The sequence below is a fragment of the Musa acuminata genome, chromosome BXJ2-1, assembly GCF_036884655.1.
Source record: "Musa acuminata AAA Group cultivar baxijiao chromosome BXJ2-1, Cavendish_Baxijiao_AAA, whole genome shotgun sequence".
In the NCBI taxonomy this organism is placed as follows: Eukaryota; Viridiplantae; Streptophyta; class Magnoliopsida; order Zingiberales; family Musaceae; genus Musa; species Musa acuminata.
The window spans coordinates 7,859,464-7,876,330 of record NC_088338.1 but is presented as its reverse complement, the minus strand read 5'-3'; the positions used below and the strand labels follow the sequence as shown (position 1 = coordinate 7,876,330).

The 16,867-nt window shown below is 37.7% G+C and overlaps 2 protein-coding genes across 2 annotated transcripts; both read right to left on the bottom strand.

Moving 5' to 3' along the window:
* Window positions 1-692: 692 nt before the first annotated feature.
* On the bottom strand, window positions 693-2,586 carry LOC103995195 (NAC domain-containing protein 100-like). The gene is made up of 3 exons (XM_009415734.3): window positions 2,376-2,586; window positions 1,278-1,543; window positions 693-1,091 (listed from the first exon to the last, which is right to left on the bottom strand). Exons 1-3 carry the CDS (start codon window positions 2,542-2,544, stop codon window positions 693-695), a joined length of 834 nt encoding a protein of 277 aa, XP_009414009.2. The 5' UTR covers window positions 2,545-2,586.
* A 7,081-nt stretch (window positions 2,587-9,667) lies between these two features.
* LOC103992594 (probable methyltransferase PMT3) lies at window positions 9,668-15,944 on the bottom strand. The gene is made up of 8 exons (XM_009412371.3): window positions 15,713-15,944; window positions 14,593-15,026; window positions 14,343-14,507; window positions 14,062-14,244; window positions 13,260-13,854; window positions 11,298-11,410; window positions 10,930-11,150; window positions 9,668-10,304 (listed from the first exon to the last, which is right to left on the bottom strand). The coding sequence occupies exons 2-8, from the start codon at window positions 14,857-14,859 to the stop codon at window positions 9,983-9,985; spliced, it is 1,866 nt and encodes a 621-aa protein (XP_009410646.1). The 5' UTR covers window positions 14,860-15,026; window positions 15,713-15,944; the 3' UTR covers window positions 9,668-9,982.
* Window positions 15,945-16,867: the final 923 nt, after the last annotated feature.

Sequence of the window (16,867 nt, the reverse complement as noted above, 5' to 3'; positions counted from 1 at the left end):
ATTGATAATATGGATGATAATATCGTTGGAGATTTGATTATTATGAATAAAAAAATGATAATGAGAGATGGGGATCGTTCGCTAATTGTATCGATATACATATATTATTATATAATATAAAGATCGAAATACTAAAGATAATACATATATAATGTATGATATAGGGATCATGATATGAATTAATATGTAATTAGTCATATATTTCATTGCTTCTTTTAGGTTTATCCTATTATTCTCTTTCAAATTAGAAATGAGAATGCCCTATCCATTAGGGCCACGAAACAACATTAAATATTTGATACTTTACAATATATATATATATATATATATTATATAACGTTCTCAGCCACTCATCCACATTATGGATAAGTCGGACGTGCGTTTGTTCAATTTTAGTAGCAAGTCATTACGTCATTATTCGGATGGGACACGTCATACGGATGCGTTGCTCGTTCCTTATCGCAGATTCCTCTTTGGCGTGGGTTATTAGATAGAAAACTGTTTTGGTATTCATCATCAATGTTTCCTGCAGTGACTTTTTTGTTTTTGTCTTTCATTCAGTAAGACAGATCTCCGCATGCCAAAGTATTTTTACTGCAATCGCTCACTGTTTTAGCTACTTCAAGTAGAGCTTCTTGTACAACCAACACACCACCATTTACACGTCCGTCGTCGTCTATCTCAATCAATCCCTAGAAGAAGAACTGATCCGTGCTGGTACCTTGAAATCTGAAACATCCTCCCACGGGATTGTGGTCTTGTAGGCAGCTCATATCGAGCAGCAACTCGCAGTCATCCTCCTCGTCGCCTCTGGAACCGCTGCCCACTCCCATCATTATACTGCTGTCCAACGTCCCGGGGAAGTCTACATAGTTGCCGCGCGGTGCTGCAAAGTTAAGGTCGTCCTCCTCCCGGCTTTCCTGTGTGACTATGTTAAACGATGTGATCATCGTCTCGTAGCACTCATCTCCCATGGTGTGGTCATGCACAGGAGGAGGTGACGATCCCAAACATCCATGCTCGTTCTCCAAGCTGTCGCCCATTGGCTTCCCTTTGTTCTTCTGGAAAACTCGACACAATACCCAGTCCTCCTGTCAGAATTACACACAGTTAAGTGATCAAAAGGACTGCTTACATAACTACAAGCAGCATCATGTGGAGGAAGGTTCCTATCGATTGCTAGAACTATTTCTTTTCTTCGCTCCGTCTTCATTCGCACTTAGTTGTTTGTGATGTCTAAGAGAACAGAAGCCTAGTGAAAGCAGTTCCATCAGTACCTTGGGAGGGCTATACGGTGCTTCCAGTCGGAATTCATGCATGACCCAATTGCTCTTTACCCCGTTTGGAGCTCTTCCGCTGTAGAAGACCAGAGTCTTCCTCATCCCTACGACGGCGAGGGTTGTGGGTTCACAGACAGTACGGTCTTTACCTGTGGCCTTCCAATATCCAGACTTTGTTGCTCGATTCATGCGTAAACCAGTGGCATATTTCCGGTCCCGGAAGCTGAAGAAATACCATTCGTTGGTGCTGAGCTTAGCCACCTCTGACCACATCAATGCTGGATATTAGTGTCCATAACCAAACCTCAAAATATGTGGGCAAAATACATCTAGAATGGTCTGTGTTAGATTGAGAAGACAAGACAAATTCATGGAGTCATTCTACTCAAACCAACGTTCTTTCAGTTTTCTGGATGGTAACATCCTTTACGTTTGCTTTTCTTTTTCTCAACAGGAAACTACATAATTTACTAAGAAAATGTTACTTCTTTTCGAAGGGATCAGTGGACAAACTTGTTGACACCTTACAAGCACAATGTAACTATTAATAAACTCGAGTTAGTGTCAGTTCATATCTACTTGTGCTTAAAGTCTTTACCAGCTAAGATATCTGTCTGTCTACATTTACACACGCACTGAATGGAGTTAAAATGCCATTAGAAGGTTTAGTAATGCCATGGGATCATTGTATTTATCCCAAACCTAAATGGAATCAAAGTGATTATGATTATACTGTAACAACAACAACATCAACCATAAATTATAGCAATAGTTTATGAATATTTTCATCTGCAGTTGGAATCAGTTGTGATTCTGTGAGGTTATAGTAGGATGTTAAGTCACGCAGGAGCAAAGCTGGCCTATGAATGCGATCTATTTAGTTCTCTCCACTTTCTACACAAAGAAAAGGCTAATATGTGCATATTTGGATCTTTCTACATCAGATATAACTTACTAAGGTATATGTGCGTATTTGTATCAAACTTTGTTCCTAAGAGACGCTAAGTTTCATCTTGTTTGCTCTGTGGGAACGATGAAAGAGAGAAGAGCACTGAGAAAATAATGGAGCGAAAAGGTAAAGAAGCATGCATCCACCTGGAAGTTCCCATGGCTCGCGAGTGTGCAAATCCACCTCCACCAGCGTACCTCCTAAAACTCTTTCATTAGCCACTTTCTTGTACAAGTAATAGCAAACCAGCTCCTCGTCGCTGGGGCAGAACCTAAACCCTGGCGGCAGCGTGGATTGGATGTCTCTTAGACCCATCTTTCTCTCTGTGCGTTCGTATGAGTCAGCGAGGGAGACAAGAATCAGAAAAAGGAGAAAGAGAACAATTAGCGAGTGGAAAGGCTTAAATGCTTTCAGTTGTAACACTGCGGAGGCATATTTATAATGGAGGGGAATTGAGGCTACGAGTTAAAATGTATATAGAGTTGGATAGGTCGCCAAACTGCCTTTACTGTTTGGGAGTGCCGTCGGCGTCATCATCTGGAGACAGAGATGGCGTGCGCCGCTGCCCTGATTGATCCCACAGGGATGAACAAAGGTCCCGATGCTTGCGTAACGAGAACTTGAGAAGAAAATCCTCGGCTGCAAGAAAACCCATGGATAAGACAGAGGTGGGATTCATTAGCAACACTCGATGATCAGCTGGCATATGTAATGTAAATAAGGAAATTTAAGGTTGTCATCTCAGGATTAATCCAAATGGAGATCCAAGGAAAATAATGAGGAAGAACATGGGCCGTGTATGTCGCTAGCAGAGCAATGCTGGCTGTGCTTATGCTCTACAGAAAGCTTCTGTGCCACCTGTGCGTCCATCCAAAACTCGAAACAGAGTTTTCGGGAAGCTCGGAGGACCTGACAAGCAAGCAGTGAATTGACCGCCAAAGATAGCGGAGGGTAGGAAGAAGACATGCACGTGAATGTAGTTCACATGAATTTATTGGTACAACTCACCATCGCACACCTCTTCTTCTTCTTCTTCTTCTTATTCTTTCTGTCATGTTCTTGTCGAGATGTTGACGATTTTGTTCTTAGGTTCATTAAGGTTCTTCTTGCTTCAGATTTCTTTTCTGTTTTTGGATGTAGTAAAAGTGAACAAAAGGTGAAACTTTGGGAAATAAAGATTAATTATTAAGAATTAATCTCCTCTAAAATTCAACTGGACAGGTAGTCTGCTGTCTTCCAGTCTTGGAAAACCATCACATTAATGGAAACCCTTCTTGAGAACGAGGGGAATATGTGGATAATGAGATGCGAACGTTGTCCTGATCGAGAGATAGCCATGCTGTGTGCTATTTTGGTGGCACTGTCGAATCATACGTGGTCATCATGCAAAAATAAAAAAAGTACAAATAGTAAGAAATTATTGTGTCATTTGCATCAGAAATAGAAAATATTTTCTCAATCCAAAAATAATTCTGAGTCAAATTGATCGGATTAACTTATCAATGTGAAATTATTCTTTTCTTTTTTTTCATGTCATATAAAAATTAAATATCGAGCCTAACTCAAACTTATGAGGATTAATAATAATAATAATAATGATGTGAATTAAAGCACACAGACAGTGAGCCACGGAGAAGCCACACCAGAAAGCCATGTCAAGTATCTCAATGGTGTTGCCAAAGCATCGCTGGCACTTATGCATCCCGCAGCACGGCAACCAGTTGACGCTGTCCTTCTCGTCGGTGACGCCAATTGATACTACATGCACATCAACGTCCATTAAAAGTCAAGAATCATATAGTAAATCTGGAAATCACACTGTGCATTTGTTAATGAGGATGGGAAAACGTTTTGGCAATCAATGCACCTCTATGATTGGAAATTCTAGGGTTCTCCTTTTGTAGATTGCAGGTGGTTGATCTTGTGGAAAGAGTGACGCCTCCACACTCTTCTTTCTTCTAGCAATCAACCTTCCTCATCAGACTAAAAATTGTAGTCCCATCTGTGGATGATGACACATATCTCCTCTCTGCTGCATTTTGTCGTTTGCTTCGCCATCCAAATCATAATCATTTAGATCACCGTGCTAAGATACGTCATTGACAACGATCAAACTGTAGAACTCCTCGCTCTGTAGTCGGGAGAACGGGCTCGACGACCGATGGATCGATAAGGTACGGCAGCGATGTACTGAGGTGGAGGAAAATTCACATTCTATATAGCCTGTACTTGAGGAATAATAATTAAGAGCTATCGCCAACCGTGTCTTTATCGTCACAGTACTGCAAACATGCAGCATTTAATGCCTCATGGAAAATGACGTGGCTGTCGGACACAGGATCTAACAAGAAACGGTCCCCGGGGGTGTAGAGGTGCCGGGAATCTTCCACCGTTATCTTGTTGGATATGCATGTGTCCACTGTGCAAGTAAATAAAGGAAGCATGCAAGAATATGTTCCATCACTACAATATTTGGACATGAACTGTGAAGAATGCGATGATGATATTTGAGTGAGAGACGAATAAGAAAGATCGCTTTCGATCACAGATGAGTTAGGCCTGTCATGGAGGTCAAGCGTGAGGGATTTGGCCGTGAGTGCCAAATGTAAGTAGCTGAAAAACAAATGCTGAGCTTTTATATGCCAAAATGCCCAATCTTCTTGTTCTTCTGTTTTTATTTTTGATTATAAAGATTTGTCGTGTGAATCAATAATAGACCATGAAATGATTGGAGAAGTGGTTGGATCTTTTGGGTGTAAATGGATAATATGTTAAAAATATTTTTGTGTGTCGCATGAAAAAGAAAAGAACTAAGAGAGTAGCTCTAAAGATTAAAGAAGTCAAATTACTTATATTAGATACGATCGTAACTTAATGAACATAAGCTTTCAAGTTAAATTGATATTGAATTCGATATATATTATGATTGCTAGAATTCAAGTAGTAGTTCTGATCATGCGAGAAATTGTTAAGACCAAATGTTAGTATCTATCTGATAAAGTCATTTAGTCCCACAGTGATCAAAGAATATGGGAACAAAGATCTCATAAGTCCGTTAGATCTTTCCTTACCCCCAGAGATGTCTTTTGGAGTTCACATGTTCCAAAAAGATAAAACTGTATGGATACGTCTAAAGTGGATAATTTCTCGTGAGCCTATGGATCACACCAATGGTCAACCGACCAAATTATCACTATCGATGTATATGCTGTCATATATTTCGAATTGGACACGGAAAGATTGGTCGGAGTGGCAACAATTGTGCCATTGCAATTGATGCTTTTGGTCGTAGTTAAGATTGGTATTGTTTTGGCGGTGAGGAGTGAGGATAGCTTGCGAAGGTGGGAAATTGTTGTCTACAAGCTTTTGCAGATTGATGCTGACTCGACTCGATTCGTGAGAGCTATGCGAAGCTTTGCTACCGCAACAATAATGATTAGAGGGAAGAAGGTAAATAAACAATACCACGCCACCGCCATCCCGAACACATCATATCACCAAAGAGTTAATGGGCAGAAAGAACACAACAGATAAAAAGCGATTCGTTGGAACATTTGCATACATATAGACCGACATATGTTGGGGGGATTTAGCATTTGGACCAATTCAATCCAAGAGAGACGGAGATGAAACCAATCGAGGAAGAAGAAAGGGAGGTAGGTTGCATGTTGCTGATGATGACAGCACGGGCATGCATCAGCTGCCACTGTGTTTCACAGTCTCGAATTCCATGATGCTGTGTTATAGCCATCGCGATAATGACTTGCTGACTCCTACTCACCGGGAGAAGAAACAGATGTACGCGAATGAGAAGCAAGCAAAGATTTCAAGAGCATTCAAGTGTTGCAGCGCAGTCAAAGGAGGGCAAAGCATAATTCAATGACTCCTCGTTTTCTAATATAATATTGTCAACCCGATATGTTGAAGAAATGATTTATCCATATTAATGTCGACTCGATAACATTCTATACATCAGTTAAGAACTCTTAACGTTGACATAAGTTTCAGACGGTAATTGTAATATTCAGACTGTTGGAGATGATTAAATAATGATCGATAATTTTACTTAATTATGTCATAAATTAACTCCTCACTAACTGCAATGATTAGGAGGTGCACTCCATAAATCTCTCTTAAGCAATTTTACTTTACGATAATTTCTACTTTCTAAATCCTTCGATTAACCAACTGAAGCATTAGATGAACCTATATCACACACATCATCATGATATAATTTTCACATAACTTTTTACTAATTTCTCCGAGAGAAATTAGATATTTTTTGGCTCCTTAAATCTGTCATAAGTAATTTAATTCATAACACTTTCTATTTTTCGGATCCTTCAACTAACCAACTTAATCATTAAAGAAGTCTATGTTATATACACGCCTTTGATATAATTTTTATAGAACTTATTATCAAATTCTTTAATCTCTTTCAATATTAGACTTATGATAATTTTAAATATCAAATTCTGTTAGAGCTGGCCTCATAAAATTTAAAAAAGGTAATTTAGCAACCTAATAAAGATAATAAAATAGAAAAATAAAAGAGACAATGACATCAAATTTATATGGTTCGATCAATTGACCTATGTTTATGGACGGAAGAGAAGCAAAACTCTACTATAAAAAGGATAATTACAAATATCTTAGGAAAATATTCCTAAGCCATAAAACACCTAAAACTACTAAACAAGAAAAGCTCAAACTATTTTAACTAAGTATGGACTTAATAAAAATTAAACCCAAAGCAAATAATTAAATTTTTCGATGCTTCTGATTTCAAAGCTCAGACTCTTATTTATAGTTGCAATAGGAGATAACAAGCTTGATTTTCCTGATGTGAGACTTGCCAAACTAACAAACTCTTGTGCATTTTGAATCATGAGCGAGCTCTTTAAATCTCTCTTAAGCAATTTTAATTCTCAATGCCTTATATAGTTTTTGCTAAACTTCCAATCAAACCTTCCGATCTCTCTCAACAATAGACTTACGATAATGTTGAATGCCAAACTCGGATATATTCTGAATTACTAACATGTTGAACACTTTTTACTCCTTAAATCTTACTCCGAGGCAACTTTAGTTGACAACACTTTTTACTTTTTCGAATCCTTCGACTAGTCAACTTAATTTTTATAATTTTTCGTATCAAATCCTCAAATACCTCTCATTATTGTACTTGCAAATCTTAGATGTCGGATCTATTTCGAATCACAAACGTATCATACTGCCATAATCTATAACGTTGTCTATCTAAAAAAAAAAGGGAAATTGGATCTTTTGACTATATGATCGTCTACATCCAATAAACTACTCATCCGAGATTAATTGGAAGATGCAACTTCTTCATCAAGCTGCTTTGAGAAATTAACAAACAGTTATTTTGTATTCTATATTCCCTAAAGTTTCTTCAATGAAATGAAAGGTTTTGTTGCATTGAATCTATTTCGGATCCATTAGAGATGCCAAAAATAGAACTTCATAAGTGCTCCGATCTTAGAAACCTCCAAACGAAGATAGACTTTGTTATTTGTAGCCACCCCTATAGGGTCTTTTTAGCATCCCCAACCAACATATTCATTACATAAATATATAGGTCTTTTTTAAATAACTTTAACATGATTATTAAAAAAGTCAATATCATGTCAGGAGTTATTTGTTTTCTCGATAGCAATATTATGATTTGAGAAAATGCTAGCTAGTCAGGTTGGTAAAGATTTTATCCATATATCATATATATATCATATAGTGTTGATCTCGAACCTCACTTTAACCCTTTATCTTTTATTAAAAAATATTGATGATTTGATAGTTGAGACCCACACCTTAATTCATGTGCAGTTGTGGTAGCTTTCTTTCTCTTTTTATTTTATTATGTTTATGAGTTGAGAAATCTTATTAGGACCATTTTCTTCTTATTTTATATTTTAATTTGAAGTCTGATAGGACTAACTTAGTCCCTCATCGGTTGAGGAGTGGGGGAGCCAAGCCTCCCTTACCCTCAAAGGTGTTTTTTGGAGCTCTCCGGCTCTGAAAGGACAAAACTCTTTGGCACTCATACGCCCAAAGCGGACAATACCTCGCACGCCCATGCACCAAGACAGACTAATTGATCCCCTATTTGATCTATGTTGTTTTATCACCTCTTATTCATTTTCTAATAGTCGTGATCATTATATTCAAAAGCATATAAATGATCTTTCTTTTATTAATAAATTTTAAATTAATTTTATAAGGGAAAGTATATTTAATTCTAATTAAATAATGATAAGTGGATATGTATGACACCAGTAGATCTAAATTCTATTAATTCTATATCTTGATATATCCTACACCCATGTATATCTTATGTTAACATTTTGACTTGGGATACCTATAAATTACTTTGACTATGTCATATAATATCATTTGGGATGAGTAAGGTAAAAGATTAAATAAACAAAATTACTACTCAATGTGATAGTTAAGTAATAGCTCATACCACCTCATGATATGAAAATGATGATCCGTGTCTAATTAGGAAACAATCCTCCTTACCTCAAGGAGGATGTAACTCTCTCACTAATCATTAACATACCTCAAGCATGTTTAGAGGTAAAAAAAACTTTCAAAACTAAAAAAAAATAAGAGTTAAGGTTATATCAAAAAAGTCGAGATATAACATAATTAAGCAACTCTATATCTATGTTCACGAAAAAATCAAATTCTTTACTATGTGAGATCAATTATAAGAAACTTGAGTTATTCTCGATAATCACAATATCTCGAAGAATTTATATTTTTTCATATTTTTTCTAGACATTACTCTATAGAGCATCTACTCTAGACACTACCCTATATAGAAACCTAATAACACTTAAAGGACTCATCAAATCTCGTTATCCCCCATCAAAATATAAAAATACATAAGATATTTATAGAATGATCAAATTATTCACGACTCCTAATCCTACTAGGGTACGAATTTGGGAAATTCAAAAATATTTCTCGATTTCAACATAATATAGAGATTAGAGAGGTGAGAGTAGCATAAGAGAGAACTACTAAAAACTATTTTCCTTCCCTACCCAGCCCATGAAGATGGTTTTGATAAAAGACTCCTTATTTGAGCGTCAAAGAGAAGATTGCCCAGTAACCCCCCAGCATTTCTTTCTATTTTGTTGGCTTCATTACATACATGCAGATGCCAAATGGGAAACAGAGCATATATGCAAATGTGAAATGGGAAATATAACATATATGTAGATACAAAATGAGAAAAAGAACTTAATCGACTCCATCCATCCTCGTGCCTACGGTCAGATGAGGTAATCCAATGAAGATCTATTTAGAATTTCAAATTAGAAATCCCTCTAAAGGATTAGGATAAACCGAAATAGGAAATGAGACTCACAACAAAAAGCATGTAGTAACATCGAGAGAGCCAACCACACAAATTTAACTTTCAGTGACATTAGTAAAATTCGAGTGAACGAACATAATAGATAGTCTTTTATTTGGTCCCGAGGAAGAAGAAGGTTCGAAGCAGCTTCTTCTCCACGAGGACCTGTCTTTGGCCAAGCCAACCACCAAACAAGAACGTGCTAAATTAACAGCACTTTTAACTGCTTTAACCTACAAACAACTTAGCAACAGTGAAAGCAAGAAAAGGGTCGGTCATTAAGTGACTCAAACCTTAAAGAATTTGATCCCGGTGCGCCAAGGTGACTCTTGTTAAGCTTATCTCCACACAGAAATCTTCGGCGTGTTAGGCAACATCCTTGGCACTTTCATCTACGAGCCACATCTTCTTCTGTATCACGAATATCGACTCCCCATCTTCTGAATCAGAGTTGGGTTCAGCATCCACAGTTGCCACTGATTCCCAGTGCAATGCTGTCAAGTGCTTCTTAATATACTCCACCACTGGCTTCCTGTCTCGAACAATTATGAAACCGGTAGGCCTAAGAATACGGTCCATCTCAATCAGCAAGTCCTCCACACTGCATCCTTTCTTCTCGATGTCAGAGAAGACAGTCCAAGCATGAAGGAGATCAAAAGTTCGGGGGTATGTCGAGAACGCCTCGCACCTATCATGATTCGAGGATATTCAGTGAGAAACAAACCCCAAAAGGGATGATAAAACACGATGTAAGTATTTCTATACAAAAAAAGCAACTTAATTGGTGTACACTATTTCATCGGTGGTTCACTGCCTTGGTCAGAACATCTACATGTAATACAACTATGGTACTCTAGACAACTACAAAAAGGATACTGCACAAGGCTTCCACAAAGTGGCAATGCAAGTCTTCAAAAGTAACAGAAATATGGGTACTAAGAGGGGAGAAGTACAAATCCATTAATTTGACGGTTTGCATGATCCAGAATCAGTGCTTGCTAGATAATCATCAGCGAGGAATGGATATAACAAAAGAACATCTAAATGCAATATTCTGATCAGTTTTAAAAACTAGTTTCGGCAGATACACGAACTTGATAATGTCAAGGATGTACCCAACATAATCAGAGTAACTAAGAGAAGAAACCTAGCAAACAAGAAGTGTAGAAATTTTAAGCATTTTTACCACCATCATAATGTTAGCAAAAACAAGCGCACAAGTATGATGCAACCAGTCGAATGCAGGTCTTTACTAATTAGTTGCACTACCTACAGCCCAAATCTCCTGTTTCATATAATGAGTATAAGCTTACCAGTCATGCACAGTGCCCATTAGGCCTCTGTCATAAATTATCTTGAGCAAGTTAGGTCCATCTTCTGGTACAACATTCATAACCCAAACAGGCTCATCTTTAAGAGCAGCAGCAAATGATCCCATGTTTGCCTTCATATCCATCAAGTTTCTCAGTGTATTTGGCCGGATCTTTGCATTCAAAAGGCTCCAATAATTCTCAACCCTTTGCCGCCAAATTTCCTGTGCGTTGTATGTATTATCATAAAACAAATATATTGCTAAAAGGATCATTTACATGCCTATATTTAATGATTGAAATTGCACAAGAATCATATCAAATTACAACCATTAAGAATGGCAAGTGAGATAATGTACAGTATTATTTACCATGTCCTTTTCAAACATGTCCGTTGAAATACCAAAATCAGCAAGGCGTGGAGGAGGGGTAGTTAAGCGAGACGGCCAAGGAGCCAACCCACTACCCCTGTCTCTTTGATTCTCTGCAGAAGTGAAAAAACTCTCATCACTAAATGATTAGGAACTTTCAAAGTAACAGGACTATGTAATAATAGCTACAACACAGAATCTTGCCTATGCTATACTAAACACATTATCTCATTAAAAAGAATAAACAGTGATGACAATAGAGAAATTTATGCCCACAGCAAGTACAACTATTCTACCAATGTTTATTGGATAGCAAGTAATTAATTGCTAGATCAAGGGTGAAGACAGCATCAGCTTTCTTATGCATTCACCATTCCGTACTATAAATTTTAGGGCTTCTAATAGGTGAAACTCTAATTTTGGATTCTGAATTCATTTTCTACATTACACATTTTGAAATATAATTAAGTACTTCTCATTGCACTGACAATGTAACATCAATCTGCATAGGGCAAGATGGATAAAACAATAGATATCCTGGATTCTAGCATTATCCAACCATGGGGTTTAACGCCTGCTGTATCCAACTTATTGAGTCAGCTAGTCTATCAAGATTGGTCATGACATATAAGGTGAGAGACATAGTTGTGTGTTGTACTTTTACCATTCATGGTAAATCCTCTACCAGTACACAAACTAATGATTAGATGGATTGGGCAGTTCATAATGCTAGGATGTTTACATCCAAAAGTTGACAAATTACAAAACCAACAACCTTGTTCAAAAAAGAAACACGGCAAATCAAACCAAGCACCATGAAATTGTTCAAGCTCAATGTGGTGACAATATTGTGTCATAAATATACTTCAAGAAAATCCACACTTGATATTCTTTGGCATTGATAAAAGATGGCATCGACATATGCTTTTGCCCAAAGGTTTAGAGATATGACTAGAGATAAACCTAGCCAAACACAATAGTATCGATATCCACCATATAATATAGACTTCCTAATAAGTTGTTCCCTCAGTATATGCTAACCGACTGGTCTCTGTGAAGATTTAAACCATCTAAATTCAAGAAAATCAATATTGCTTTTCCAATATAATAAGGCCTCATTGATTCAGTATGATTCTGGTTAATCATCGAGACAGCACCATGCAATACTATTACTAGCAGAAGGTTGGCTTATTAACTGTCTAAAGTGGCAAGTAGATGTTATACTGCATTCTTGATGAGGCTTGTGATTTCCATGAACTTCAAACATTCTAAAAGAGTGTACAGAACAGAAAGCGAGCATGATCACTACAAACGCTTGGTAAATTATTAACAATATCCTGAAAGTGCACCACGATATGCCAAATACTAAATCCATTATGCAAAAAGAAATAAGATTTTCAATTACAGCTCCCAGCTCTTCCACACCAATTTGTTGGGCACCACTATAAGTAGTTTTAGAATCGAGAAAAACGTAACACATTGTAAATTCACAGACAGTATAGAGTAAATCATATCATATCTTAGATAATTCGTAAGGCAGAAGCCTCAATTATCCAAATCTGTCTAAGAACTAAAACCATTTCTAGAAGAAAGGAACTAAAGCCGTCTGAGTAAGTGATATCTTCTAAAACTTTGGCCCAAGGGAACATGCCATGCTTGGTATCTCATTATGCGATCACTTGAATCCTCTAGACCAGGTGTCAAAAGCATTGTTTCTTATTATTTTTAAATCAGCATTTTCAAGTTTGTAGGATAAGAAGTGTCCTGCAGAATACTTTGATCAGCTAGAGCCACCAAAGAACAACATGCATATAATATGAAGCACATGTTATATGCATGTCCAGCAGAAACAAACACCTAAAAAGAACCTATATTAATATGAAGCACAGAAAGCTTTAAAAAAAATTCCAAACATGTTGAAGATAAAAAAATGAAATAATCCCAATAAGTGAGAGCACTCACGTTCAGAGTAAGGAGTAATACAAGCCTCCATCGGGACACCCCAAACTGCATCTGGATCATTGTCAGATCTGCACAGAGGTGGCCGAGTTCCTGGCTCTCTATTCAAATAACAATCATTTGTCAAAGGTTTGACCCATATCACAGTTTGGTTCTTCTTGGCAGCTATCTTCCAACACATCCGCTCAACTAGTGCACTCATCTCCTTCCATATCTTGAGATCCTCTTCATCTTGTGCATATGCTTCAGGGGATGAATAAGCGAAATAGCCTCCGGGTCTGAGCAACCTATCCAACTCTAGGAGAAGGATCCCATCTCTTTGAAGCCAATCAATTCGACATCGGGAACAATGAGCAAATTCAAAAGATCTGCTTGGGTAAGGGAGCCTCTTTGTTCCTAAAACACCAAGGTAAGCAGGAATTCCCCTCTCTAGAGCAAACTGAATCTGATTTTGATGAACATCATTAGGTGCTAAAGACATTGCTATGATATCAGATGATAAAAGATATCCTCCAAAGCTAGCAACTCCGCAACCAACATCAAAAACAGTCCGGATCCTTCCCTCATTGTTTAGATTGTTATTCGTGAAGTTAAGCATCTGTTGATTCAAATGAAGGATGAGTTTTCTGAATTAAAGCAAAACTACTGAAAGCAACAAACTAAATATAATAGGAAAGCACAAAAATAGTGGTGCATTAGAAAAAGAAAGAGATAATTTCAGAAATCTTTGGCCATTTTATGAAGGTGCCAACTAAATCTATCGATAACATATTTGTTTTTCTCGGCATATTTAAAGCAGACTTACATTTGCAAGATGTGCAATATATTTATCAGCTCCATAATGGAAATGGGTGCCACCTCCAGGAAAAACAATCTTGTCCCCTTTAACAACCATCCAGTTCTGATCAGACTTTTCATGTGCAAGGTGTGTGTGAGGAATATTTACTTGCCAAACTTCATCTCGGCTTTTTGGCCACTTTATCGGAACCTGCAGCATGATGGTATGTCAAAACAGTAGTCAGAAGCTTAAGAAAATACAATAAGATACATGTTTAAGAGCCTCCTTAGCAATAATTCTTTGTCAACCTTGTAGCCAGCTGGCGGGGGAATCAAGCAATTGTACCGCCTCTCAGGCTGTGGGCAGTGTCTCTCATAATGCTCCATTAAAGACAAATCCAGCTTCAGTCTTGTCTGGTAAATAAGATTTCTGTCTAGGCAGGGAATGAGCTCCGAATGTCGATCATCGCAGACCTTCAGGAAAGCAGAACAAATCAACTAGAAGCTCGTATATTCATTGATAAGCTGGAAGAGAAATAGTGATTCGAAATGCACTCACAGGAAAGCTTTTGGGTATGAGACCGTCCTCTCCATCCTCCTGACCGAAAATGGACTCTTCTGATTTGCCTACCTCTCCATTATCACCATTAGACCAACCAATTGATCTTGAGATTCTACTACCATACTCTAAAGCAGAGTTTGCATGCTGCCCCCGAGGACCAAAGAAAGAACCATAGTATAGAACTATAAAACCTAGAAAGAGAACAATGAGACACAATGATGGGACCAAATGTTTCTTCTGGCCTCCATCTCTCCCCCTCATCATTTTGGAAATGGAGATCTAGCAGAGGACGTTCTAGTGGAACTCTCAAAAGATCTTATCACCGCAACATTCAATCCACATAATCAATCATATTTAAACGCCACAAAAAAAAGCTACGAGCAGTGCAGTGCCTTCAGAATTTAGTGATCTACAACTCGAACATTTCCTTCCTGCCAAACAATAAAAAGCTGAAGTGAAATGACAAAATATCGATAATACTGTATTTAAATATTCAATCATGATGAAAGAAAAACCTGCACGGATCGAACATTTTAAGTTGTTCATCATAAAAAAAAAGTTCTGTCGAGTATAAAAAAAGAAAATAGGTAATCGAAATTCTTATGCTCTTCATGTGAATTAACGAGATCTCCCGAACAGTTTGCGAGCGGCGATACGAAGAAAGGGACAGAATGTGAGACAATTTTCTAGATCAAGCACAAGGCAAGATTCTCGGGTATGTTCGTAAGAGATCCAAAACATCACGCAAACGGGATTGGCATCGGAGAGGGAGCGATCCCCGAATCCGAGCTCCCCGGAACTTAAATCACCGACGGGACAAGTATGGAAAAGCGAACAAGGCAATTTTTATATGGAAAGATCTGTTGAGTTCTCAAATTGGTAAAAGGATCAAAAACACCAACCGCGAAGAAGATCTAAGGGAGATCCAAAACACGGTAAGGAGCAAAATAAAACCCAGAACACAGAGCACCGAGGCAGGAAAGCAATAAAGAGAACCAGAAAGACCCTCGAAAGAAATCAAGCATTTGTCGACGGGCTCCCAGCAGAATATCCGCTTCCGCACCACAAAACCGAATCAACCCACAAGTGGAGGCGTTCAAGTCACGGGAGCACTCACCGGAGATCTGAGATCGGACGGCGCCAATCCACCCCAACCAAGCCCTAACAGAGATCTCCAAAAGCAGAACGGATCCAAATGGGTTTTTGCTGTTACAGAGAAAGAGGAGGGAGATAGGGAGCGGGATAGTCGGGAGTGATGGTGGAGGAGAACCAGATCTGAGAGCTTTTTCGGTGTGCTTTGGGTGGGTGGGCGGAGGGAGACACGGCGACGGAACGATTTCTAATCCTGTTCAAACGTTACCGTAATTATACTCGAACGGTGAGGATAGACACGTATAAATAAGAGAGTACGAATTCTGGCGTATTCGTATGTAGGGTTCCAAGTGGCTGTGCCCTGCACACGAACAAAATTATAATATATATATATATATATATATATATATAGGTATCTGTAAAATAAATAATTAAACGGCAAAGATATGATTTAAATGAAGTTTGTCTCTGCAAGATTTTATGTTAATATATAAATCTAGAACATTCCAAGAATCCTTTTTTTTTATTTTAGCAATATCCGGACAATTACAATCAAATAAAATATCAATCTGAAAAATAAAAAATTGGAGTCGTAAATTTAATGCCCAAAAATATCACATCCAAATGCTTTCTTTTACATGTTATTATTTCTTTATTATTTATCAAAATATTAGCAGGTTTAGTGGCCTAAGCATTAAGAAATGACTGACAAATGTTCGTCGATTTGATGGTTCCTCGATTCAAAATTGACTTAGCGATTTGACGATTTGAAGTCGAATCAAACCGAATATGAGCGGTTTGAATTTTGTTTTAAACCAATCAAAATATTAAAAAGTAATTATGAATTATAATTTGATCAAAAATACATCCAGTTTTTTTATTTTTTAATTAAAAATTAATATTTTTGTTTTTAATTATATACCACGCGACGTTCCATTTGCAATACGGTACAGACCGAGACATAACATTTGGCCGGAGAATGTGCGTGTGGGGGCATGACAGCATTGTGACTCGTGAGTTGTCGTCGACAAGCAGGTGCTTGGTGTGGCCACCCACCTTGAAGCATCACATGAGAAGGTGATTGTGAATGTGAACCCATTATAATAATTGTAGACGAAAGCCACGTCAAAAATCCAACAAGGAGGTTCATAATTGAGTTAGATGGAGCTCTTTATTGTTC